This window comes from Rhinatrema bivittatum, chromosome 3 (assembly GCF_901001135.1).
Source record: "Rhinatrema bivittatum chromosome 3, aRhiBiv1.1, whole genome shotgun sequence".
In the NCBI taxonomy this organism is placed as follows: Eukaryota; Metazoa; Chordata; class Amphibia; order Gymnophiona; family Rhinatrematidae; genus Rhinatrema; species Rhinatrema bivittatum.
The window spans coordinates 104541205-104566119 of NC_042617.1; the positions used below are offsets into that span (position 1 = coordinate 104541205).

The 24915-nt window shown below is 44.0% G+C and overlaps 1 protein-coding gene across 5 annotated transcripts in view; it reads left to right on the forward strand.

The window, feature by feature from the left end:
- NDUFAF5 (NADH:ubiquinone oxidoreductase complex assembly factor 5) overlaps positions 1 to 11900 on the forward strand; it is a 44752-nt gene extending 32852 nt beyond the window's left edge. For all 5 annotated transcript variants that reach the window (XM_029593561.1, XM_029593562.1, XM_029593563.1 and 2 more), the window contains 4 exons: positions 2948 to 3008; positions 9891 to 9974; positions 10102 to 10184; positions 11669 to 11900. In XM_029593561.1, the coding sequence (XP_029449421.1) occupies positions 2948 to 3008; positions 9891 to 9974; positions 10102 to 10184; positions 11669 to 11767 (327 nt within the window). In that variant the 3' untranslated portion in view covers positions 11768 to 11900. The remainder of the gene's footprint in view (positions 1 to 2947; positions 3009 to 9890; positions 9975 to 10101; positions 10185 to 11668) is intronic.
- The last annotated feature ends 13015 nt before the right edge of the window (positions 11901 to 24915 follow it).

Consider the following 24915-nt stretch of genomic DNA (forward strand, 5'->3'; position numbering starts at 1 on the left):
AAACCATCAGGGTGGATCCAGAAGTTGCCAGGTGTCTGTGGAAATAGAAGCTGTCATGGTATGGGCAGAATGACACCTACAGGCGCTATCAGCTTCTCACATTTCTGGGTTTGACAATGTGAAGGCCGATTTTCTCATCAGACATACCTGCAAGCCAGGAGAATGGGAGCTGGTGGGCAACGCCTTCAGCTCATAGTCTCTCGATGGGGGTCAACCAAATCTGGATCTGATGGCGAGTTGCAATAACACGAATGTGCAACAATTCTGCAATCGCAGAAGAGACCCAAGGACAGTGGTCACGGAGTGAGATGCTGTATGTATTTCCTCCTTAGCTAATGGTCAGCAGGGTATTACAGAGGCGTGCGAGTCGACTTTTGAGATCGTACGTCTGGTGGCCCTGTTGGCCATGGAGTCTGTGGTTTGCAGACCAATGAAGTTTACTGATAGGAGGTCCTTTGAGGCTGCTGGTCAAGAAGGAACTTCTATGATAGGGGATGATCATTTACAAAAAAACAGGTGGATTCCATCTTGAGGTTTGGCACTTGAGTGTGTTTGATTGCTGAGGCATGGCTATTCTCAGGCAGTAGTGTTCAAAAGTTGTTGTGGGGTGAGAGATTGTCACTCTTTCAGAATGGAAATACTGCTAATTCAGGAGTTTCTGCAGGATTAGGTAAGGGTCTGGCCCTAAACACCTTGAAGGTTCAGGTAGCAGCACTGGCATGTTATCAAGGTTGTATTAATGGCAGACCTTTGTCCCCCCATCCAGATGTTTCTCACTTTTTGAAGGAATTCAAACACCTACTTCCTCCTTTGCATCTGCTGGTGCCGATTTGAAACCTCAACCTGGTGTTGAGATCTTTGGCTTCTGCATGGTCTCTCCTTGCGACTACCTTGAAAAGAATTTTCCGGGTTGCTATAAGTTCAGAAGGTGCATTTCCGAGCTGCAAGCTCTTTCTTGCCTTGAGCTTTTTCTGCAGATAACTCTGGTGGGGGAACAGCTTAGAACTGTACCTTCTTTTATGCCAAAGGTGGTTTTCACCACCTGAGTTCCACTTGATTCAGTCTATTTCCCTGCTGGCGCTGGACAGGGGCAGGGATAAACAGGAATACCGGTCGTTATGTGCCTTAAATGTGAAGTGGCATCTGTTATGGTACCTGAGGGTCAACCACTCCTTGTGGAAGACTGATCGGCTGTTCATTGTATATGGTGGAGGTAGACAAGGAGAACCAGTATCATGGACTATAGTGGCCCATTGGGTTAAAGAGGTTATCGCAGATGCAAAAGTACCATTGCCTAGGCAATTTAGGGTGCATTCCACTAGAGAGGCTGTCTCGTGGGCACAGATTCGATTGCTGCCTCCTTCTGAGATTTGCAGGGCAGCAACATGGTCCTCCTTACATGCTTTCTCCAGGCATTACCGCTTGGATATTAAACCTCAAAAGGATGTGGCCTTCAGAAGGATGGTGTTGACAAGAGCGTAGGCAGCCTCCCACCCATTTCAGGAGTAGCTTTGATACATGCCACTAGTGTGGATTGGCCTGTCAGAGTGCAGAGGAAGGTGAAATTACTTCTTACCTGATAATTTCCTCTCCTCTACGGAAGGCAGGCCAATCCACAATCCTGCCCTGGGTTGCCTACTTCTATTTTTGTTTTCAGTTCATCCTTTGTCTCAGGGACAATGCAGATAGTTTTTTGTTCTGAGTCATTTGAAGGACTGGTAAGTGAAGAACCAGCCTATATAATCCGTTAATATATTTTTTTTTACTGAGCTCAGTACATCCGAGTTGGCTGGAAATAAGGAGTTGTTTTGGCTGTTAATAGTCATAGTTCCAGTATTATCAGTTGTCCACAGTTTGCTTTTCTAGAGATACTGGCATCCTGATGTCAGGGCAGGCCTATATATCAGTGACATCAGTGAATCAGTTGTCTCTGTTTCCATCTGCTGGTAGGAGTGCATTACCCACCAGTGTGGCTTGGCCTGCCTTCCTTAGAAGAGAGGAAATTATCAGGTAAGAAGTAATTTCATCTTTCTGCTCTCTTTGCTCATTTCTTAAAGGCACTTGGGATACTTTCACATTTTTTTGCAATCTCTATCAGGGCTTCCTAATTTCCCTGTTTAGCTAGTATCCTTCAATGATAATTACGAACCATGCACTTCTGAGCGATTGTCAGCCTTCAGCCATCATCTAGTTTAAAAGCTACCCTATTTCCTTTTTAAAGGTTAGTGTCAGCAGCCTGGTTCCACTCTGATTAAAATGGAGCCCATCTAGTCGGAATAGGCTCCCCCTTCTCCAGAATGTTTCCCAGTGCCTAACAAACCTAAAACTTTCTTCCCTACACTGTCGTCTCATCCACACATTGACACTCTGAAGTTCAGCCTGTCTCTAGGATCCTCTGCATGGAATGGGGAATATTTCTGAGAATGTAACCCTAGAGGTTCTAGATTTCACTTTCCTACTTAAAATTCTAAATTTAGTCTCCAGAACCTCCCTCCTACACTTCCTAGGTCATTTGTACCCACATGTACCATGACATTTGGCTTCTTCCCAGCACTCTCTAAAATCTTATCTAGGTGTCGCGTACCTGACATCAGCGCACCTATCTGCTTTGTCTTCTCTTTCTTTTCCCATTTAGCAGATTACTCACAACTTAATCTAAATGTCATTTCATTAGATGAACATTTTGGAAGTAATTTTCAAAAGGATTTACACACATAAATGGGCTTTTGAAAATTGCTACGATATGCTACTTTTACCTGCGTAACTCTTTTGAAAATTCACTCTTTTCAGCATAGCCTTCCTTTTAAATTCTTCAATTTTATAAAACATAGAGATCTATCAATTTAAAATAACATAACACATACATGTACATATACTAATTGACACGTGTTTACTTCTATGTTAGTGAAGTTCTGTCCTTGATAATGATAAAGTTTTATCTTTCTAGGATACAGATGAAATTCAAGTAAATTATCCAGGAATGTTTGAAGTTATGGAAGATTTGAAAGGCAAGTGCTCAGATTCATCGTCTTTGTACTAAGACTAGAAGAATGCTTGTCATAAATAACAGGATTTGAATGTTTGAAAATGTCATACATAGTTCATTCCTATGTATGAAAGGTTTCCTCCATGGATAACACAACTTCCAAAGACGATCTTTAAGTTGCCTGTGCGTATCTATGTTGCGTGTGACTGCTCAATTTCCAATCCTTTCTTTCCCTTCTCTGCCTTCTCCCCACCCCTGGCTCAGTTCTTTTTCCCTTCCCCATTCAATCCATCCTCAGTGTTCCCTCCATCCAAGCCTCAGTGCTTCTCCCAGCAGTCCTCAGATTCAGTCATTTCTCCTTAAGCTCCCATCAGCCTTAAATCCTCTTGGCTGCAGTCATCCCCTCAGTAGTTCATTCCCTTTTATCAGCAGAATGGATCAAACCCAACCCCCCCCCCCCCACACACACACACACACACACCCCTGTTTTGTGTGTGTGAGAAGATCCTTCTAGCAACTCTAACACAACTGAGGTCTTAAGCAGTGTGATTGCATGGTTGCTTAGCGACCAATTCAAAAGCTGATCTGTCAGCAAGACTTTTTATTATATTGGACTCCATTTTAAGGGAGTAGGACAGACTCACTGGCTTTTATTTTTTCCATCAATAAGCAGGCTGAATTAGCTGTTACATGTGAACAGACTTCTCTCCAAGCTGTAGAGCTTTGAACTCTTCTGAGCATGTGTGAGAGTTCCGTGCAGGTGTTGCCCTGTGAACCGCCTCAGTTATTTTGTGTGAGCTAAAGCACAGATGTGTACTTCCTTTCTCCTCTATATTTTACTTCAAACTAAACTTGTTGTTTTTTTTTCTTCAGAAAACTTATTCTGCCTTGCCTTGCTGCTTCTGCAGCCACACAAACAGCACTTTTAAGTGCTGACAAAGAAATTAAAGGAGAGAGAATAAGAGGCACCAGAGGTGCCAGGTGTTGTTCTCTTGATGACATTTCAAGTGACTCCATGGTCAGTTTTGAGTTCAACTAGTCCATGTTTTGGAATGGGATCATGAGCAGTGCGTCCTAAGGTGTCCCTGACTCAACATTATTGTTTTGCTTTTTGATAAATGCTTAACTATTTGTCCATGCTGTTATAGGGCCAGCCTTATCTCAAGGATTATTACCCTGCAGGTCAAGTCTCGCAGTACCCAAGAATGCATCCCCCAAGGCCCCTGTCTCATCACACTTTCCTACATGGGAAGCTCTTGTATGCACTCACTGTCATAGACTTTTTCTTCTGGCCTGACATTTTCCTGTGAGAGAGAACATTTTCTTCAGTATTGTTTGTTTGTTTATTTATTTATTTAATGGTTTTTATTTACTGATAACCGTTTGCATTTTTGCCTATCTGGGAATTACACAGATGCCCCAGCTCCAATAGCAACCTAGCTTCAGGCTCCACATGTCACTTTAAATCTCTTTACTGTGAACTTTAGTCAAAAACATTCAGCATGGCTGGGATTTTCTCTATAATAACTTCAATCCCCTTAAATTCTCAATCCCAGTTTTGTTCAGATGGTTTCAGCTCTTGCTTCCAGGTCCCAAAACCTGCATGGTCCCAGTCCTTCTGATTGCACAGTCATTCTTCCATTTTTCCCTTTTTGGAAAATGAAAACACAGCAGGGCTTTTAATATCAGCTTTTTATTGGTAGGAATTTTCCACATAAGCACCTTTTCTCTTTAGCAGATTCATATCTCTTCTCACAGAGAGGTAGGAACAAAGTTCTCAAGAAGGCAATCATAATACACTTTACAGTGCTCAACAAAACAAGTTCTAGTATCCAAACAGGCTATAGCAGTCTCGTTTTCCAGAATTACCGCAAAACAGTTGATGTTCAGTTTGTGCTGGCTGCAGTTTCTCTATAACTCTTGCAGTTCCTTACTCTTAGTTACCTCCCCAGACAGTTAGGCAGCTATAATAAACAATGTTTCACCCCTGCTGGGCTTCTCTCTGTTCCAGCTTTAATTTGATATCATTTAAGTTCTTATCTCGACAATTTGTTTGGTTTCTCACTTAAGCTGCAACAGCTCTAGCTAACTGACCAAAACAAAAACCTGAAGGGCAGGGCTCAGTATGGTTACACTGTATTTTCATATGTTTAAAGCTATATGGCTTTCAACAGGACTTCTAGGAAGCCTTTCCTTTACTTATTCCTCACAAGAAAAAATTCTGACCCTTAAAGATACCAGCTTTCTCTCTCAAAAAAAAAAAAAAAAGAAAGAAAGAAAAGAAAAAATTCACTTAGTCTTATGGGTTGCTTGTTAAATTCTTCTTCTGGATCTGGGTGCTCTGATGCATCCACTTGTGTCTTATTTTATGAAAGGGCTCTGACATGTCAAACCTCCAATGCAGAAGCCTCCTCTTCCATGAGATCTCAATGTGGTCCTCTCTCAATTGATGAAGCCTCCTTTTGAACCATTGGAGTCCACTCCTTTAAAGTTCTTGATTTGGAAAGTGCTTTTCCTCATTGCAGTTACCTCGGCTAGGAGAGTTAGCAAACCTCCAGGCTGTCAATAACTACTTTCTCTATATCTGCAGTTCCAATCACAACAGGGTGGTTCTTAGAACACCCAAAGTTTCTACCATAAATAGACTCAGCTTTCCATATAAATCAATCTGTTGTACTGTGTACCTTCTTCCCAAGACCCCATGCGCATGAAGGAGAAAAAGGCCTCCATACTCTGGACTGCACTGCAAAAGAAGCACTCGGCCTCATTGTCAGACTAACCACCTTTTCATCTTGTAATATGCTAACCGCCTTGAAATAGTGGTTACCAAATAAACTTTATCCAATTGGATAGCCAATGGCATCCATCACTGCTATGATTTAGCAGATTTTAAACTTACAGACTCAGTCAAAGTTAATTAAGTATGAGCTATGGCTTCTTTCTCTGTTGCTCATCTCTCACAATATCCATCGAAGATAACTGCAAAGCTGGAACGTAGTTCACATATTACAATTACTGTCTTGATAACATTTCAAAGACTGACAGTAGATTTGAACAAGCAGTTTTGCAAAATCTGTTCTCACTGTAGTCCATTCTTCACGGTGGAGTCCGGGTTGCTTACTCATTAATCACTCCATTGCAACTCTCAACTTGGGACTCCCCACCTTAATGACCAATTCAACCTGCTTAGAACATAAGAACATGCCATACTAGGTCAGACCAAGGGTCCATCAAGCCCAGCATTCTGTTTCCAACTGTGTCCAATCCAGGCTATAAGTACCTGGCAAGTACCCCAAAACTAAGTATATCTCATGCTAGTAATCGCAGCGGCTATTTTCTAAGTCAACTTGATTAATAGCAGTAATGGACTTCTCCTCCAAGAACTTATCCAAACCTTTTTTAAACCCAGCTACACTAACTGCACTGACCACATCCCCTGGCAACAAATTCCAGAGTTTAATTGTGCATTGAGTGAAAAAGAATTTTCTCCGATTAGTTTTAAATGTGCTACATGCTAACTTCATGGAGTGTACCCCCTAGTCCTTCTATTATCCAAAAGAGTAAATAATCGTTTCACATTTGCCTGTTCTAGACCTCTCATGATTTTAAACGCCTCTATCATATCCCCCTCAGCAATCTCTTCTCCAAGCTGAACAGTCCTAACCTCTTTACTCTTTTCTCATAGGGGAGCTATTCCATCCCCTTTATCATTTTGGTCGCCCTTCTCTGTACCTTCTCCATCAAAACTATATCTTTTTTGAGATGCGGTGACCAGAATTGTGCACAGTATTCAAGGTGCGGTCTCACCATGGAGCAATACAGAGGCATTATGACATTTTCCATTTTATTCACCATTCCCTTCATAATAATTCCTAACATTCTGTTTGCTTTTTTGACTGCCACAGCACATTGAGCTGACAATTTCAATTTATTATCCACTATGACACCAAGATCTCTTTCCTGGATGGTAGCTCCTAATATGGAACCTAACATTGTGTAACTATAGCATGGGTTATTTTTCCTTATATGTATCACCTTGCACTTATCCACATTAAAATTCATTTACCATTTGGATGCCCAATTTTCCAGTCTCAGAATGTGATTTAACTACTCTGAATAATTTTGTATCATCTGCAAATTTGATTACCTCACTCATCGTATTCTTTTCCAGATCATTTATAAATATATTGAAAAGCACAGGTCCTAGTACAGATCCTTGGCACTCTACTGTATACCCTTTTCCACTGAGAAAATTGTCCATTTAATCCTACTCTGTTTCCTGTCTTTTAGCCAGTTTGTAATCCACGAAAGAACATCGCTACCTATCGCATGACTTTTTACTTTTCTTAGAAGCCTCTCATGAGGAACTTTGTCAAATGCCTTCTGAAAATCCAAATACACTAAATCCACCGGATCACCTTTAACCACATGTTTATTAACCCCTTCAAAAAAGTGAAGCAGATTTGTGAGACAAGACTTGCCTTGGGTAAAGTCATGCTGACTTTGTTCCATTAAACTATGTCTTTCTATATGTTCTGTGATTTTCTTTAAAACACTTTCCACTATTTTTCCTGGCACTGAAGTCAGGCTAACCCGTCTGTATTTTCCCAGATCGCTCTTGGAGCCCTTTTTAAATATTGGGATTACATTAGCCACCCTCCAGTCTTCAGGTACAATGGATGATTTTAATGATAGTTTACAGATTTTTAACTAATCTGAAATTTCATTTGAATTCCTTCAGAACCCTGGGGTGTATACCATCCGGTCCAGGTGATTTACTACTCTTCAGTTTGTCAGTCAGGCCTACCACATCTTCTAGGTTTACCGTGATTTGGTTCAGTTCATCTGAATCAGTACCTATGAAAACCTTCTCTGGAATGGGTATCTCCCCAACATCCTTTTCAGTAAACACTGAAGCAAAGAAATCATTTACTTTTTCCGCGATGGCTGTATCTTCTCTAAGTGCCCCTTTAACCCCTTGATCATATAATGGTCCAACTGACTCCCTTGCAGGCTTTCTGCTTCAGATATATTTTAAAAAGTTTTTACTGTGAGTTTTTGCCTCTATGGCCAACTTCTTTTCAAATTCTCTCTTAGCCTGTCTTATCAATGTCTTACATTTAACTTGCCAGCGCTTATGCTTTATCCTATTTTCTTCTGTTGGATCCTTCTTCCAATTTTTGAATGAAGATCTTTTGGCTAAAAAGGTCTCTTTTACCTCACCTTTTAACCATGCCAGTAATCGTTTTGCGTTCTTTCCACCTTTCTTAATGTGTGGAATTCATCTGGACTGTGCTTGTAGAATGGGATTTTTTTAACAAAGTCCATGCCTCTTGGATATTTTTTACCTTTGTAGCTGCTTCTTTTAGTTTTTTTCATAACTATTTTTCTCATTTAATCAAAGTTTCCCTTTTGAAAGTTTAGCACTAGAGCTGTGGATTTGCTTACTGTCCCCCTTCCAGTCATTAATTCAAATTTGATCATGTTATGATCATTATTGCTAAGTGGCCCCACCACCGTTACCTGTCTCACCAAATCCTTTGCCCCACTGAGAATTAAGTCTAAAATTGCTCCCTCTCTCGACGGTTCCTGAACCAATTGCTCCACATAACTGTCATTTATTCCATCCATGCTTATCGATGGAAAATGCATGTTTGCTTACCGTAACAGTGTTTTTTGTAGATAACAGGACGATTAGCTATGGAATACCCACCCATCTCCCTGGAGAGTCAACTACATGGTTAAATTCAGCTCTTTTACTGACTGAGAAGATTCATGAGGCAGCGCCCACTTGGGAACTCCCACACATGCTTAGTAGAGCTCAAGGCTGTAGAGGTTGGAGACACAAGTCTGTTTGGTGCCAAGGCATGACGTCACTCACATGTAATGGCTAATTCATCCTGCTATCTATGGAAAATACCGTTTACAATAAGAAAACATGCTATAATAGATAACTAGAAAGAAAGCCATGCATGGAGGAGTAGCCTATTGGTCAAGCAGCAGGCTAAAAATCAGGGAAGCCAGGGTTGGAATCCTGCTTCTCCCACTAATGATCTTTGTAACTTTGGGCAAGTCACTTCACCCTCCAATACCTTAAGTACAACTTAGATTGTAAGCCCTCTGGGGAAGGGAAATGACTATAGTACAGATTTGGAAAAAGTGAATAATTAAATCTGAACTCCAAATCCAGTGTTCTTTGTCCTGTGAAATTTGGAGTTGTGCAAAAATAATCCTTATGATTTCAGACTTAAAGATATATATATATATATATATATATATATATATATATATATATATATACACACACACACACACTGTAGAGGAAAGGAGGGAGCAGAGAATATGATAGAGACATTCAGTAGCAGTGCTTCATGATATGAGGCTAGAACAGAATAGACTTAAGGAAATTTTTCTTTTCAGAAAGGATGGAGGATTCATGGAACACCCTCCCTAAGGAGGCGGTAGGGGTAAAAGCCATAATGGAATCTGGAAAGCATGGGACAGTTACAGAGGATATTTAGTGGTCTGGAAGTGAGGATAAAGCTGAAGATCCAGTTGGTTCTGTGATACTGCAGTAGTTACAGAAAATGGTGAAATCAGAGGAGCTGGCAATTTTTATCTGATATTTACTATGCTTTTATGTTCTGCGTTTTGTATACATGTCTGAGAGAAAACTAATAATAATTATTGATTTATATTCTACTTTTTGTGACACTTCAAAGTGAATTAAATTCAGGTACTGTAGGTATTTCCTTATCCCCAGAGGTCTTACAATTTGTTCATACTTAAGGCAATGGAGGTTGAAGTTTCTTTGATATGAATTGGGTATATAAAACTGTGAATTAAAAAAAACATGTGAAGCATGTAGTGTGTGTTTGTTTTACAGTCATATACTTGCTTTCAGGTATGGGAGAAAGTAATTGCTGTTGGAATAGAAAATCTTTACTACACAGAGATACGATGATAGCAGCTGCAGCCATATACAAAGGTAAAATTCTTTTTTTTTTTTTTTTTTTAGCAGCAAATATTCACCAGGAAAGAATTATTTATTGAATTACGTTTTACTTTTAAAGTCTCCTTAAACGCTGCATGATTTTTCATCTGTTTTTAAATAGAGATGTATGGAAATAGTGATGGCTCAGTACCTGCAACATTTCAGATCTATTACATGATTGGCTGGAAACCCCATGATTCTCAGGTAACACCCAGAGTTTAGTGCAGTGTTTCCCTATCTTCTCCTGGAGGCACACCTACCCAGTCGGGTTTTCAGGATTTTCAGAATTAATATGCATATGAGAGATTTGAATTCCCTGGTTCTCCAATATATGCAAATCTGTCTCATGCATATTCATTACACTGGTCTACATCAATTTTGCTGACTACAAGATAACAGGTGATCTTTATGTATTTTAGTGTGCTGAATCCAAAAATCACATCCGTTTCCTCCAGTCATGTCCGTTTTTTCCGGAAAACGCTGTCGACTCATAAACTCTTAGAGCAATAACGTAACATTATTATTTAGATATGCTGAATATGCAAAAAGATAATTAATGCATAGAAAGACATGCTGAATACGCAAAAAGAAATGCTGAATATGCAGTTGGTATAACTATTAGGGAGACTAAAACTGCTGACGTTGGCATTTTATGGCTATAAAAGCAGCATGAAAACAGACAGCAGCATTCTGTCGTTCAAGAGGCTTAGAAGTCACAGTAAATTTAACTCTGTTAAATCTGTTTTTGTTGAATATGTCATCCAACACTCGAATAGTTTGTGGACGGTGCCGGAATGATCCTGATATATTCTGTTACATTTGTGGTTGTTTTACAACACCCAAACAAAGGACAGATATATCTGACTTTGTACGAAAAGCTTATCATGCGTATTTCAGGGTTAAACTGGGTGACCAGTACAAACATTGAGGCACCACATAAAGTGTGCAGGACATGTGTTGAAAACCTAAGTCAGTGTCAAATTGCATTTCCTTGATAGCCACCTGAACTACTTCCCCTCAAATCTTGGAGCTATGAGTGAAGAACAAGGAGAACGCTTCCACCAAGACATCTAGATCATCGAACATAGATATCAAGGCAGATGGAACACAGACATGATGGCAGACTACTGCTGGTGTTTACAGCGTGACAACCCTGATCATAACTATTCCAGAGCATCCAAAAAGAGAAAACTTCTCCCTAAGAATTAAAATTTGCACAACTATTGCTCTCTTGGTTAGACGAGAGACTCGATTTTTGCATGAAACAAATAACACGTGCTATCGCTTCTTCAGAACTTCTTATTACCCTTGATATTCGACTTTATAATCTTTAATCAAACATTTCTCATTTGTGAAAAAATTTGACGTATTGCATATTTTTCTACTTCATATTTGGAATCAGCATCTTTCATCTGGGTAAAATCTGGGTAAAATCAGCAAAAATAATTAGGTCAGCAGAAAACTTTACTGGCAAGGTGTGCCTCCAGGAGAAGGTTGGGAAACACTGATATAGTGTACTGCAATTTCATCAGTGTGCTTAGGGCTTTTATGTCTGTCTTTGTAAAATGTCTTTTTTTTTTTCCTGTGATGTTACTGTTTTGTTTATTTGGTAAATATTTTCTGGATTTTTTGTTGTATTTTATTGTTTGACCAAATACCAGATCTCTGCATATTTCTTGTATTTGCAGGTAAAACCAGCTAAAAGAGGATCTGCAACAGTGTCCTTTGGAGATCTGGGCAAAGTGAATGAATTTGTGTCTAATGCAAAAAGAAAAGGAAAAACATAAATCTAATAGGTTTTTTTTTAATTTAATACCAATCAATAATCAGTCATATTTGTGTTAGTGTCATATAATTTAATACAAATGAAACCTGTGCTTTAAATATTTTGATACAATAAATTGTTCCTGACAGATCTGATGATGATGCTACTAATGTTTCTAAGCCACTTTATCTCCTAAGATTTCAAATCACTTTACAGACAGGTTGCACATTTACTACCCACTTACAGTTGCTGCTTCATCTCCTATTGGGCTTCTCCATGTCCGATTGCTGCCTTCTGATTTTCATCACTCGGGCCTAAAACATAAAAAAATGCACATGTTTGTAAAATACATATGCCCCCACACGCAGATAACAGAATTGGCTCCCTGTTCGCCTCCAAAAAGAATTTTAAATACTTGGGGTTCTGTCCCTGCTTCCTTCACTTGCCAGCCTCACCAGTGGGGGAATGTATAGATGGGGTGTAGGGATTATATGTATGTGGTGCATGGGGAGGGGAGGGCAGATGAGTGGGGAATGGGTGTATGTTTGGCTGGGGGCATTATTTTTCCCTTGCACTCTCAGTGTTGTCCCTTTCTCTTCATCCCCCATATGAAAATAGGATGTATGGATGGGGGTATGTGTGGGATGTCTATGTGGGGTTGAGGGAGTTGTGCTGGGATTTCTCACAGGACAAGCAGGATGGTAGTCCTCACATATGGGTGACATCACAGGATGGAGCCCTGTACAGAAAACTTTTCTGTCAAAGTTTCTATAAAGCTTTGACTGACACTTGCACACTGAGTGCACTGAGCATGCTCAGCCTACAATTATCCCTGTGATCACAGGTGTCTCCCTCAGTCTTCTTTTTTCCGCTCTGCAGTAAGCATAGCGGTTAGGTGCTCTGTGAGAAATTCTAATACTTTTTCTTCACGGGAACACTTAAACTTTTACTTCACAAACACTTTTTACCTGCTCGGGTCTCCCTTTGCATACATTTATTCGACGGTCGGTGAGTACTATGCCCTGTTTTTCAGTCTGTTCCTGTCACCTCCCTGGCCTGCCAACCGACTGCGGCCTTCCCTCTCCCTATGTTTTCAGTTAGCCACACACAGCCTGCGAGTGTCCCTCTGTGACACTCTGCCTGGTTATTAGCGCTAATGGGACAGGGACTTCCACGGTTTCCGTTGCTGCCAGGGCCCCTGTCAATTTCAGGTCCTTCGATTTCCTCTGTACCCTCGCCCAGTCGATGCCCCCATCGCTACCGTCGATACCCCTTTTCAGACCGTCCTGGATTCTTCGATGCCATCGGTACCCCTCCCCCCGCGGTACACTGATGCCATCAGTCCCTGCATCGTTTCTATCAGTGCCATTCATGTTTTTCATCCATGGCACTGATTTTTCCTTGGGTTTCATCGGTGCCATCATCGCCTGGGTGGATGCCATCGACGGCCAGGGCACTTCCATCAATGCCGGGGTCATTTCCATCGATTCCATGGCATTGATTTCTGGGTCGATTCCGTAGGTGGAATTGATGCCTGGGTCGATTCAGTCAGTGGCATCGATGCCCAGGTTGGTGGCATCGATGCCATCGACGCCACTGGTGCCCGAGTCGATCCAATTGATGCCGTTGATGCCTGTGGCCATGCCACCGATGCCGTTGGTGCCCTTCTCCATACAATGATGCCATTGACGCCCACATCGTTTCCATCGGTGTCTTCGATGTTCCTATCGATGTGGTCATCGACTCCGTCAATGCCGGTATCATTTTTCTGATGCCAACGATGTTGTTTTTTCGATTATTCGATGTAGCATCTTTTCCATAGATACCTACTCCAATGCCATCAGTGCTGCCGTCACGGTTATCGTTGCTCTGCCCGGGTCATTGACGTTTTTCATATATATTTTTGACGATACCCTCGAGGCCACTTCGGCCGCCATCAACACTGTCAAAACCGACATAGCACCTCCTCGTAATGCCCTCGCCTAAACACAGTGCTCCATGCTTTGGGTTCTTATTAAAGCCCCGTATTAGCCTACGACACTACATAGTGCCAGGAGCAGTGCAGGCATGCTGACAGTCCATCATTATTCGCCATCCAAGACAGCGAGGACATCCACCTCGGCGCTGGGGAAAGACCGGGCCGAGCACCGTGGCACTCGTCACTGACCTGGTGACTGTCCGCCACGACACCATCCAGCACATCGGTGCTATCCTTCTTGGTGCTGGAGATTGCCCGGGCCGAGCAACATCACCACTGCCATCGCCACTGTTCCGCACAGTGCTGGCAGTCCTTGGTGCTCCAGAAACACCGGAACAAATTCTGAAGAATTCTGCACTGGCGTCATGAGACATCGAGCCGCTGCGATGAGGGCTGGGATCAAGAGCCAAAGATGGCTCCCCTGTTCCCGAGGCATGCCCCACCGACATCGTTGGGGGATTGTGGCCCTCCACAAATTACTGTGGTAGCGCCAGCCATGCCCAGCCTGTCTCCTCTATACCTGCGCTACCATTCCAGGTTTCAGACGATGAGACGGATGTCTGCGTCCGACAGGCTACCCCTCGTTAACTCCTGAAATCCACGGAGCCAGCAATCTTCACCGGCTCGTCCTTCGGCGATCCACGTCGGATGGTAAGTACTCTAATCCTGCTTCTGCGGCATTCCCATTGAGATGTGTTCTCTAATTCGGGCCACATGGTTTGAAAAGTTCTAGGTCATCTACCTTCCAAGAACTGTATTAGTGTCACATTTCGCTATTGCCAGCTATGTCAGCCACAATACCAAGAGAACCTCTCTATCATTTCTTTGGGATTACATCAGGACATCCTCCCGCTTTCAGCTCTGGCTTCTGGTTCCTAATTCAGAACCGAAGTTCCAGATGCATTCACTGATCTACTAAACACGAGATCCAGCAAATACTACCTCAGGTGCAAGTCCACCTCGAAGCCTGACAACAGGTCTTGATGTTTCCTTGCACAGCACACAGAAATGCGGGTAAGACTTTACCGCTCATGCTCCCTTGGGAGGTTACATGATATTCAGATTATATCAGCCCCGCCAGTTGGACACTTCCGGTCTCCCAACTTGCCGGATATCAGAACGGCCACCCCACTTTGTACCAAGGTTCACGGTACACTCCCCCAGACGCTACAAAGCGCAGGAGGGAGGGGGGTTGGGGAGTTTTAATTACACTATTCTTTCTTTCAACAGAAAGTAGTTACTCTCCGCCCATCCTGGACCTCAGAAATACCAACTTTCTTCAGAAGGCACAGGTAAAATGGTATCTCTCGTCACCATGCTTCCATATCATAACCTCTAATCTTTCTATGTGCTTCATGGTGAGTCAACAATATTACAATCCCAAGCTCTGCCGGTTGCACCAGCTTCGGCAACTGGGATATTTCATTGAATCACTATCGGTGACTGCTGTTTCTCTACGGAGTGCAACATCATTCACGCTTTTCCTTGCATGGACAGCTGCATAACCACAGTCAGTCCACGCAAGGAGCTCTAACTTCTTCATGACTCACTATAAATTTACTGCCTGGGATTACTGTGACTGCCATAAATCCCTTATACAACACTTCTGGACACCATAGTCACAATGACCTTCCTGTCCAGCAACCGCGCAGACATTCTAATAAATTCCTACATGTCCCTGCGCGCATATTCCATAACCTCAGCCCCTCAATTCTTCATTGTCAGGCTATGGGGTTTTTTCACTATGCACTTTCCTCATAGATCCAAAACTGCTAAGGGTTAGATTCAGTGAAATTCCATTATCAGTGGGTCTAAGCTATTCAACCGCTTTCGTCCCTCATCCATATTGCAGATCTAGAACCAAAACCTAGTCTGATCCTGCTCATGCTCGCATTTACTCAGGGTTGTAAAGTTTGACCTAAAATCTTCTCAACCCAATATGCGTCTATTCCGCTCCAGGCACAGTTTCCCATGAACTTCCTGGAGCTTGAAGCCATGAGTTATACCCTTATGCCTTCCAATACTGCCTCTGCAACAAATCTTTGTGCATGCAGACAGACAGCATAGGGACAATGTGCTTTCCAACACACAAGCACGCACAATCTCTTAGCTGCTCTGCATGGGAGCTGTGCAGCTCTACCCTTGGCCCTTGCTCACTCCATGCATCCTCGGGCCACTTATCTAAGAGACTTACTGAATGCACTAGCAGACCTTCTCCATATAGGTTTCCATCCTCTAGAATAGTCTCGAACTACATGTGTAGCGAGAAAAATCTTCTAGCGCTGAGGTCAACCGAACTTGCCCTCTGTGTCCGAATCGAACCATACGGTGCACAGATTCTACTCCCTACACATGTTTCCAATGTGTTTCCATAGACGCCTTTCTTCCATCAAGGGCCTCTTAAATGTGTCTCTTCTGCTGCCTCTCATAGCCAGCACTCTTCTAATGCTGAACCGGGACGGGGTTCACTGTTCCTCAGACCCACATCCTGGCCGAGACCAGTATGCTTTCCCATACTTCTCAATCTATCACACCAGTAACCAATTCGCCTTCTCACAAGTCAGTCTCAAATCGTATACTCACTGATGTTCTCAGGTACTGGTAGCGTCACAAAACCTTCCACACATAAATCCTACCATTCAAAATGGCATGATTTACCACATGTCGCATACAAAAGGGTATTACCCTTTTTCTTTTTTCTACCCCACTCTTTTCTCTTGCTCCCTCGGATTCTGCTCCCCAGACATCCTCCACATAGGTACACCTCTGTTCCAATTGGTGTATCGTTTGGGAGTAGGGATACCCGATTAATGGTAAACCCCTTCTGAGTCAGCTTACCATGGATTATCCACTGATCAAGCCGCCTCTATTTTCACTAGTCACGGAATGGAACCTATATCTCATGCTTATAAGTCTCATACGTTCTCCGTTCGAGCCTTTCCATTACTCTCATTTTACAGTTTGGCATGGGAAATTCTTTCCCTCATAAACATAATTTCTGCCAACAGGGTCAGTGAGTTACACACCTTGTTACATACTCATCCGACTCTGCGTTCCTCCGTGACCGAGTGGTTTTACGTATTCAACTTCATATCCTTCTTAAGGTAGACGTTGCAACTCACATTACTCAGAATATATTCTGCCCATTTTTCCCAACACCTCTCTCTCACCAAAGCGAGAGGGTTTTTCCACTCCATGGACAGTAATAGTGCACTTGCATTCTATCTAGATCGCACTACACTCCATAGGAATTCCACCTAACTCTTTCCTTCTGTGGCAAGAGTCAAACTGTGAGTTCCAGTGGGCAAACAGACCTATTCCTCCCAATTGACAGTCTGTATCTCTTTCCTACCAACAAGCAGGCATTTCCCTACAACACTGTGTGTAACCACACTCTGTTGCATCCGTCTCAGCCTCAATAGCTTCCCCTCAGCCGCTGCTGCTTTGTACATATTTAATAGGCTGCAACCTGGAGTTCTCTCCATACCTTCGTAGCCCATTATTGCTTAGATACGACTAGCCGGCATGCTCCATGTTTGACCAGTCAATCTACTCTTATTCTTTTCGGTTTAACTACCCAACATCCTTCCACCAACCTGTTACGGGTTTCAGGATGCCCTCCATTCCAAATCCCACCCCCGTCATTGCGCCTTTTGCGCGTCTTGGGTGCACTTGGTACACTCTCGGTCATCCTCAGCTCGGTACTCACCCATATGTGAGGACTACCATCCTGCGTGTCCTGTGAGAAAGCAAGTGTTGCTTACCTGTAACAGGTGTTCTCACAGGACAGCAGGATGTTAGTCCTCATGAAACCCACCCACCACCCCACGGAGTTGGGTCCGTATACATTTTTACTTTTATTTTAGTTTCGCTTGCGCTTTTAGCTATAAGACGAGACTGAGGGAGACACCTGTGGTCACAGGGATAATTGCAGGCTGAGCATGCTCAGTGCATTCAGTGTGCCAGTATCAGTCAAAGCTTTATAGAAACTTTGACAGAAAAGTTTTCCGTACAGGGCTCTATCCTGTGATGTCACCCAAATGTGAGGACTAACATACTGCTGTCCTGTGAGAACACCTGTTACAGGTAAGCAACATTTGCTATATGTGCAGGTGTGCTTTGGCAGTGTTTATGGTGGGTTAGATGTGTTGGGGGAGGGCAGCAATGCATCTGTGTATGTAGATGTGAGTAGGCCCATATTTTTTTTTCTTCCAACACTGCATTTTCTCTGCTTCCTCATTCCCTTTTTTTCTCATCTTCCTTCTCCACTTCTACTTTGGACTATCCATTTATTCAACCTTCCCACAGCCTTGTCTCTACACCTAATACCATATTTTCTTTCCCATGAATTTTCCCACCACCTCTTCTCCATCACTTAGTCTCCTTCCTTTAATTACCTCTTCTTCTACTGTGTTGGTGGGATTTTGCAGGAGAGGTACACTATATGTGAAGTGTGAGTGGCCTTGGAGTGTGTGGAGATTTATGTTTGTGGTGTGGGTGGATGATGTGTGTGTGCATGTTGTGACTGAATACATGGTCTTGTAGTTGATGTGAATTGCTGTGCAGATTTGTGTGTGAATGGGGATGCGTGCATGGCTGTTTGTGTGTTAAAGTATGTTTCAGGCATTGTGCGCATTGTGGGGATGTAGAGGTTTGGCGGGGTGGCTGGAGCGCAGAATGTGTGAGGACGTATGTTTTGTGTGTGTGATGTGGATAGCTGTAATGTAAGTGTAAGGGTGTATAAGGGTAGGGGCTTGTGTGGGAAGAGTGTGGTAGTGTCACTGGATTAAGGGGCAATGAATGACTAACTGGGTGATGTATGGCAGTGGAAGTTGTATGAAATGGTGAGTGGGTGTGGGGGGATTTAGCGTTATGACAGGATTTGTGGCAGGGGCGCGTGTTGATAGTGTGGTGGCGAGTGTTGCAACAGGATTTTCAGTGGTGTGTATGTAGTATGTGGCTGTGGTTATCGGTATGTGCAAGGGGGCTGCAAGTGATGTGTAAGGGAATGTTTTAGTGATGTGAGAGGTTGGGTTGCTGGGAGAGATTTGGTTTTGGGGTGGTTGAGTGCTGTCACTGGATTTGCGGTGGTGTGGTTGTGTGGCGGTGCTTTGTGGGTGGTGGTGCTGTCAATTGGTGTGAGAGGGTGATTGGTGTGACAAGCCTTGCAGTGGGTAGTTGTGTGGGATGCGTTAAGGATGGTGGTCTCAGCAGTATGAGGGGGGTGAATGGGTGGTATGTAGTGGCGGTCTCAGTGGGATATGTTGAGAATGACTTACCTTGCATTGTGTGATGTGAGTGGCCGTGGGGGGATTGCATGCAGGTGAGAGTGTGTGGAGAAGTGCCGCAGGAAATGTTTATGTGCTGTGTGGTGGTAAGAAGAGGGTGAGGGGGTGAATAGTGTAGCGTGGGAGAGGAGGTGTGTTTTTGGGTTGTCTATGATAAGGGTGTAGTGAAGCTTGGAAGGGTGTGGGGGAGAGTGTAGGAGTGTGGACAATTTCTCCTTGCACTTTCCACTTTGTCATCCTCTCTACTGTCTGTCTACTTCCTCACCCACTCTGCCTCCCTCTTGCACTTGTCCCTCTTCTCCCTCCTTCTTCCACTCCCTTAGTCACATGAGCAGCTGTTTGTGGGTGGCTCAAGTTTCACAGGATTTGCTTGCCTGCTTGTTGTCTGCCTCGGATACCAGCACTGACTGGGAATGTTGTAAATTCCTGGTAGGAGTTAGTTTTGTTTACTTGCATCTTGTCTACCACCTGTTGTTTCTGCTGGCCCCTATCACTGACTCAACATCTGTACAAAACTACTGACTGAAGCATGCATTTACCTCTAGTCCAGAAGTCTCTGTGTCTCTCCTGCTGGGCTCACCCTCTCATACTGTTTACTGGTCTGTGCATGCATTGTAGCGTGCACATGCACAGTTGTGCTGAAATTATCACCCAGAGCCTCTAATATTCTTATATGGAGAGAAGGTAGAAATACTGAATATCCTGAAACCGTGGCCTCTTGCTGCAGAAAATTCATGAACTGAGGATTTATTTTCATTTGACATTTCTGAAGACTCCATTCCAGGGAAAGGAAATGCTCATATGTAAGGTAATGAACAAGATTTTGGGCCTCTTGAAGCACAATTCAAAATTTCTAACATAAATCAGAATTTGATCATCAGTCAGGTGAGTGTTTTAAATATTAAAAAGAATTTTTGACACTAAGTTCAGAAGAGAGCCTTTCACTTTAGGAGTATATATGGGACCTTGCCATCCATTAGTATATAAAACAGCACCATATTCCCTTCATGCTGATTATCTCTTGTAATGTAAGCAGCAAAATCAGTGGAAAATCCATAAAATTGGATATGGGTCGTGTTTTTAACTCATATTTTTATATATGTTTTAATTTTATTTAACTTAGTAAGATTGTGATTAGTCTCTTTTGTATTATTTTATAGTTCTTATTATGAATGCACTTTTTACACTGCATTGTGAACATATTTTCGCAAAGTTATGGAATATAAGAAATGCTAAATAAATAAATAAATAAATAAATAAATAAATAAGGCTTCTGTTTTTAGTTGTAACATATAAAACACCAGTAAAACACAGTGCAAAAAAAATGAAATAGGTGTTTTGGATAAACACTAATAAAACACCTCCATGCTTGTATACTCTAACTCACCTGCCTTGGACCCACCACTGCAGTGAGGATGGGCTGATGGGGGAGAAAGCATGAGGGACATAGGCTAGTGAGGGCAGGGGAACACGCCAAAAATACAGATTTTATTTTTCTGAGTACATTAAACTTTAAAATAGCTAAAATGATGCTGGGGGAGGGGATAACTTCATTCTTTGAGTGCCATAAGCAGAGTTTAATTTGTAGACAAAAGAAGTGGAGCTGTGGAGTGGAAGGGTGGGTATGAGGAGCAGGGCCAGTGTCAGTGCCGAGTGTGATCTCCTCCTTCCATATACACACATACAGGAACGCGCTCTTGTCTCTTCCTTATCCAAGTAATCCTCCATCCCTACTCCCCACCAGTGCTTAATTACTCTCTGTCCTTTGCCCACCAGTGCTCACTTTGCCACTGAATTAGGAAGTAGAGCAGCTGTTTGCTGTTGAGTCTGTTCCAGGCTCGCCCCCTCACCTCCTTTTCCTGCAGGCTGCCTGGAGGGGGAGGCACTAGAGGAAAACACTCCTGTTCTGCCTCTTGAATCTGAAAAGAAGTGTGTGTGTGTGTGTGTGGGGGGGGGGGGGGGGTGGGCTGCGTTCCAGGATGTTAGCCCACAAATTCCGCCCTGGCCATAAACCAGATGGATTTTCAAGATATCCGTATTGAAGTTGCATGAGATTCATTTACATGCACTGCCTCCACTGCATGCAAGTGCATTTCATGCATATTCCGTGTGAATATCCTGAAAACCTGACTAACCTGCGGGACTCAAGGACCAGAGCTGCCTACCCTTGAGATAGCAAATGTTGCTTACCTGATGTAACAGGTGTTCTCACAGGACAGCAGGATGTTAGTCCTCACAAATGGGTGACATCGAGGATGGAGCCCACCACGGAAAACTTCTGTCAAAGTTTAAACAGAACTTTGACTGGCCCCTACTGGGCATGCCCAGCAAGGCACTGACCCTGCAGCCAGCAGGGGTCTCCCTTCAGTCTGATTTTCAAAGCTACAGGCAGTGCCTAGAAGAAAAAACAAAACAAACCCAACACCGCGGGGTGGCGGGCGGGTTTCGTGAGGACTAACATCCTGCTGTCCTGTGAGAACACCTGTTACATCAGGTAAGCAACATTTGCTTTCTCACAGGACAAGCAGGATGGTTGTCCTCACAAATGGGTGAGTACCGAGCTGAGGATGTCCTGACTTGCACCAAATGCACCCAACGACGTGCAACAGGCACTACAACTGGGGTGGAATTTGGTAAAGGGCATCCGCACCCTACCGGGTAGGTGGAAGGGTGTTGGTACATCACGTTGGAAAAAGGTTACGCAAGACAGATTGGCCGAAGATGGAGTCCTGTCTTCCAGCTTTGTCCAAACAATAGTGGGCTGCAAAGGTATGGAGAGAACTCCAGGTTGCAGCCCTGCAGATGTCAGGAAGCGGCACCGATCGAAGGTGTGCCACTGACGTCGCCATGGCCCTCACAGAGTGTGCTTTCACACGGTCTTGAAAGGGAATGCCAGCTTGCTGATAGCAAAAAGAAATGCAGTCCGCCAACCAGGAGGAAAGAGCCTGCTTACCCACAGGATGTCCTAACTTGTTAGGATGAAAAGAGACAAATAATTGAGTGCTCTTCCTGTGAGCAACTGTACGGTCTAGATAAAAGCTAGAGCTCGTTTGCAGTCTAGGGTATGCAGAGTCTGTTCCCCGGAGTTGGAGTGGGGCCTGGGAAAAAAGATAGGTAGTATGATGGATTGATTAATATGAAACTCAGAAACTACCTTAGGTAAAAATTTAGGGTGAGTGCGGAGTACCGCCCGGTCCTGCAGGAGCTTAGTGTAAGGCGGATAGGTAACTAGGGCCTGCAATTCACTAACCCTGCGAGCTGAAGTGATAGCCAAAAGGAATAACACTTTCCATGTGAGATACTTTAACTCACAGGAGTGCAGAGGTTCGAAAGGAGGTTTCATTAGACGACCAAGAACCAGGTTAAGGTCCCAAGATGGGGCCGGAGGACGTAAGGGTGGCTTCAGATGGAGCAAGCCTTTAAGAAAACGTGTTACTAGGGGTTGTACTGAAATAGGGACACCCTGTACACCTTTATGGAAGGCGGCTACCGCACTGACATGCATTCTGATAGAAGAGGTTTTAAGACCTGATTCAGAGAGATGCCATAAATAGTCCAAGAATTTGGAGATTGGACAGGAAAGGGGATCAAGGGACTGAGAAGTGCACCATGATGTGTACCTTTTCCATTTGTATGAGTAAGACTTTCTTGTGGAAGGCTTTCGTGAAGCTATCAGGACCGAGAAACGGAATCTGAAAGGTTGAAAGGCTGAAGGACTAACCTTTCAACATCCATGCCGTCAGGGACAAGGCTTGGAGGTTGGGATGGAGGAGGCATCCGTCGTTTTGAGTGAGCAGATGCGGGTCCTTTCCCAGAGGAATGTGCCTGCGGATGGAGAGATCCTGGAGTATTGGAAACCATACTTGGCGTGGCCAGTAAGGTGCTATCAGGATCATGGTTCCCCCGTCCTGGCGTAGCTTCACGAGAGTCTTTGACACAAGAGGAAGTGGAGGGAATGCATAGAGCAGACCGGTTGTCCACTTGAGGGAGAATGCATCCCTCGGCCGAGAGTGCTGGCTCCGAATGAGAGAGCAGTAATCGTCCACTTTGTGGTTCTGAGGGGACGCAAAGAGGTCTATGCGGGGGAGAACCCCACTTGTGAAACAGAGAGGTCGCTACCAGAGGATCGAGTGACCACTCGTGTGGTTGGAAGACACGGCTCAGCTGGTCTGCCAATACATTGTCTACTCCCGGCAGGTAAGTGGCCCTGAGGTACATGGAGTGGGAGAGGGCTTCCGCCCAGATCTGCGCAGCTTCCTGACACAGAAGGAAGGAGCCTGTGCCTCCCTGCTTGTTTATGTACCACATGGCCACTTGGTTGTCCGTCTGGATTAAGATTATCTGATGAAAGAGATGATCTTTGAAAGTGCGGAGCGCATAGCGGATTGCTCGAAGTTCCAGGAAATTGATCTGGTGTTCGGCTTCCTCGTTGGACCATAACCCTTGGGTTTGAAAGTCGTCCACATGGGCTCCCCAACCGATGTGAGAAGCGTCGGTGGTTAGGATTACTTGCGGATCCGGTGGAAGAAAGGGTAAGCCCTGAAGGAGGTTGACCTGAGTCGTCCACCAGGTTAAGGATAGGCGCAGCGCTTGTGTGACTGTGACTATGGAGGACAGAGGCTGAAAAGCTTGAATCCATTGGTGTCGTAGAGTCCATTGTGTTACTCTCATGGCTAGTCGGGTCATGGGAGTGACTTGAACCGAGGATGCCATGTGTCCTAGGAGAATGAGGAACTGGCGAGCCGTGGCAGTGTTCTGAGACTGGAGTTGGCGAGCCAGGGATATTAGGGTGTGGACCCTCTGAAGAGGAAGGTAAGCCTTTGCCTGCAAGGTGTCCAAGTCTGCTCCAATGAAGGATAAGGTTTGAGACGGGACTAAGCAAGATTTCTCGTAATTGACGAGAAACCCTAAGGAAAGGAGTGTTTGAATTGTCAATTTTAGGGAGGATTGAGCTATCTGTTGGGTGGAGGCCCTGATTAGCCAATCGTCCAGATATGGGTAGACGTGGACACCTTCCTTCCTGAGGAATGCTGCTACCACTACGAGACATTTGGTAAAGACTCGTGGGGCAGAAGCTAGACCGAAAGGGAGGACACGGTATTGATAATGGTCGTGGCCAACTAGAAACCGCAGATATTTGCGATGGGATTGTGTGATCGCAATGTGGGTATAAGCGTCCTTGAGGTCGAGAGAGCACAGCCAATCCCCTCTTTGTAGCAGAGGGAGCAGCGCGCCTAGGGTTACCATTTTGAACTTCTCTTTTTGAAGGTATTTGTTGAGGGCTCGAAGGTCCAAAATGGGACGTAGTCCCCCCGATTTCTTTGGTATTAGGAAGTATCTGGAATAGAATCCCTTGCCTCGTTGAGAGGGAGGAACGGGTTCTATAGCATTTGATTGCAGAAGAAGAGATACTTCCCGTTGTAATTGAGCCAAATGGGTGGATAGACTCCACGCTTGAAGAGGCGGGGAGTCTGCCGGAAGAGTTATGAAGTTGAGGTGGTAACCCTGTGCGATAATTGTTAGCACCCACTGATCTGAGGTGATCTGCAACCAAGGTTGTAGAAAATGGTACAGTCGACCTCCTACAGGGATGTCCGGAAGAGGGGTTTGGCATGTGTTCCCTACAGGGGAGTCAAAGGCCAGCCGCAGGCCCAGGAGGAGGGGCTACAGTAGGCCTTTGTTTCCTAGGCTGACGCGGCTGAGGCCTAGTAGAGGATCGAGCTGGACGAGGCCTGGCCGATGGAGGGTAATAACGGCGTGGTCGAAAGAATGACTTCTTAGAGTCTTTCTTTTGCGGTTGCTTGGAGGTCAGCTCAGGTGGGACAGATGAGAGTTGTTTCAACGTCTCATGGTGGTCTTTCAACTCCGCCACAATCTGCTGAATTTGCTCTCCAAACAAATTAT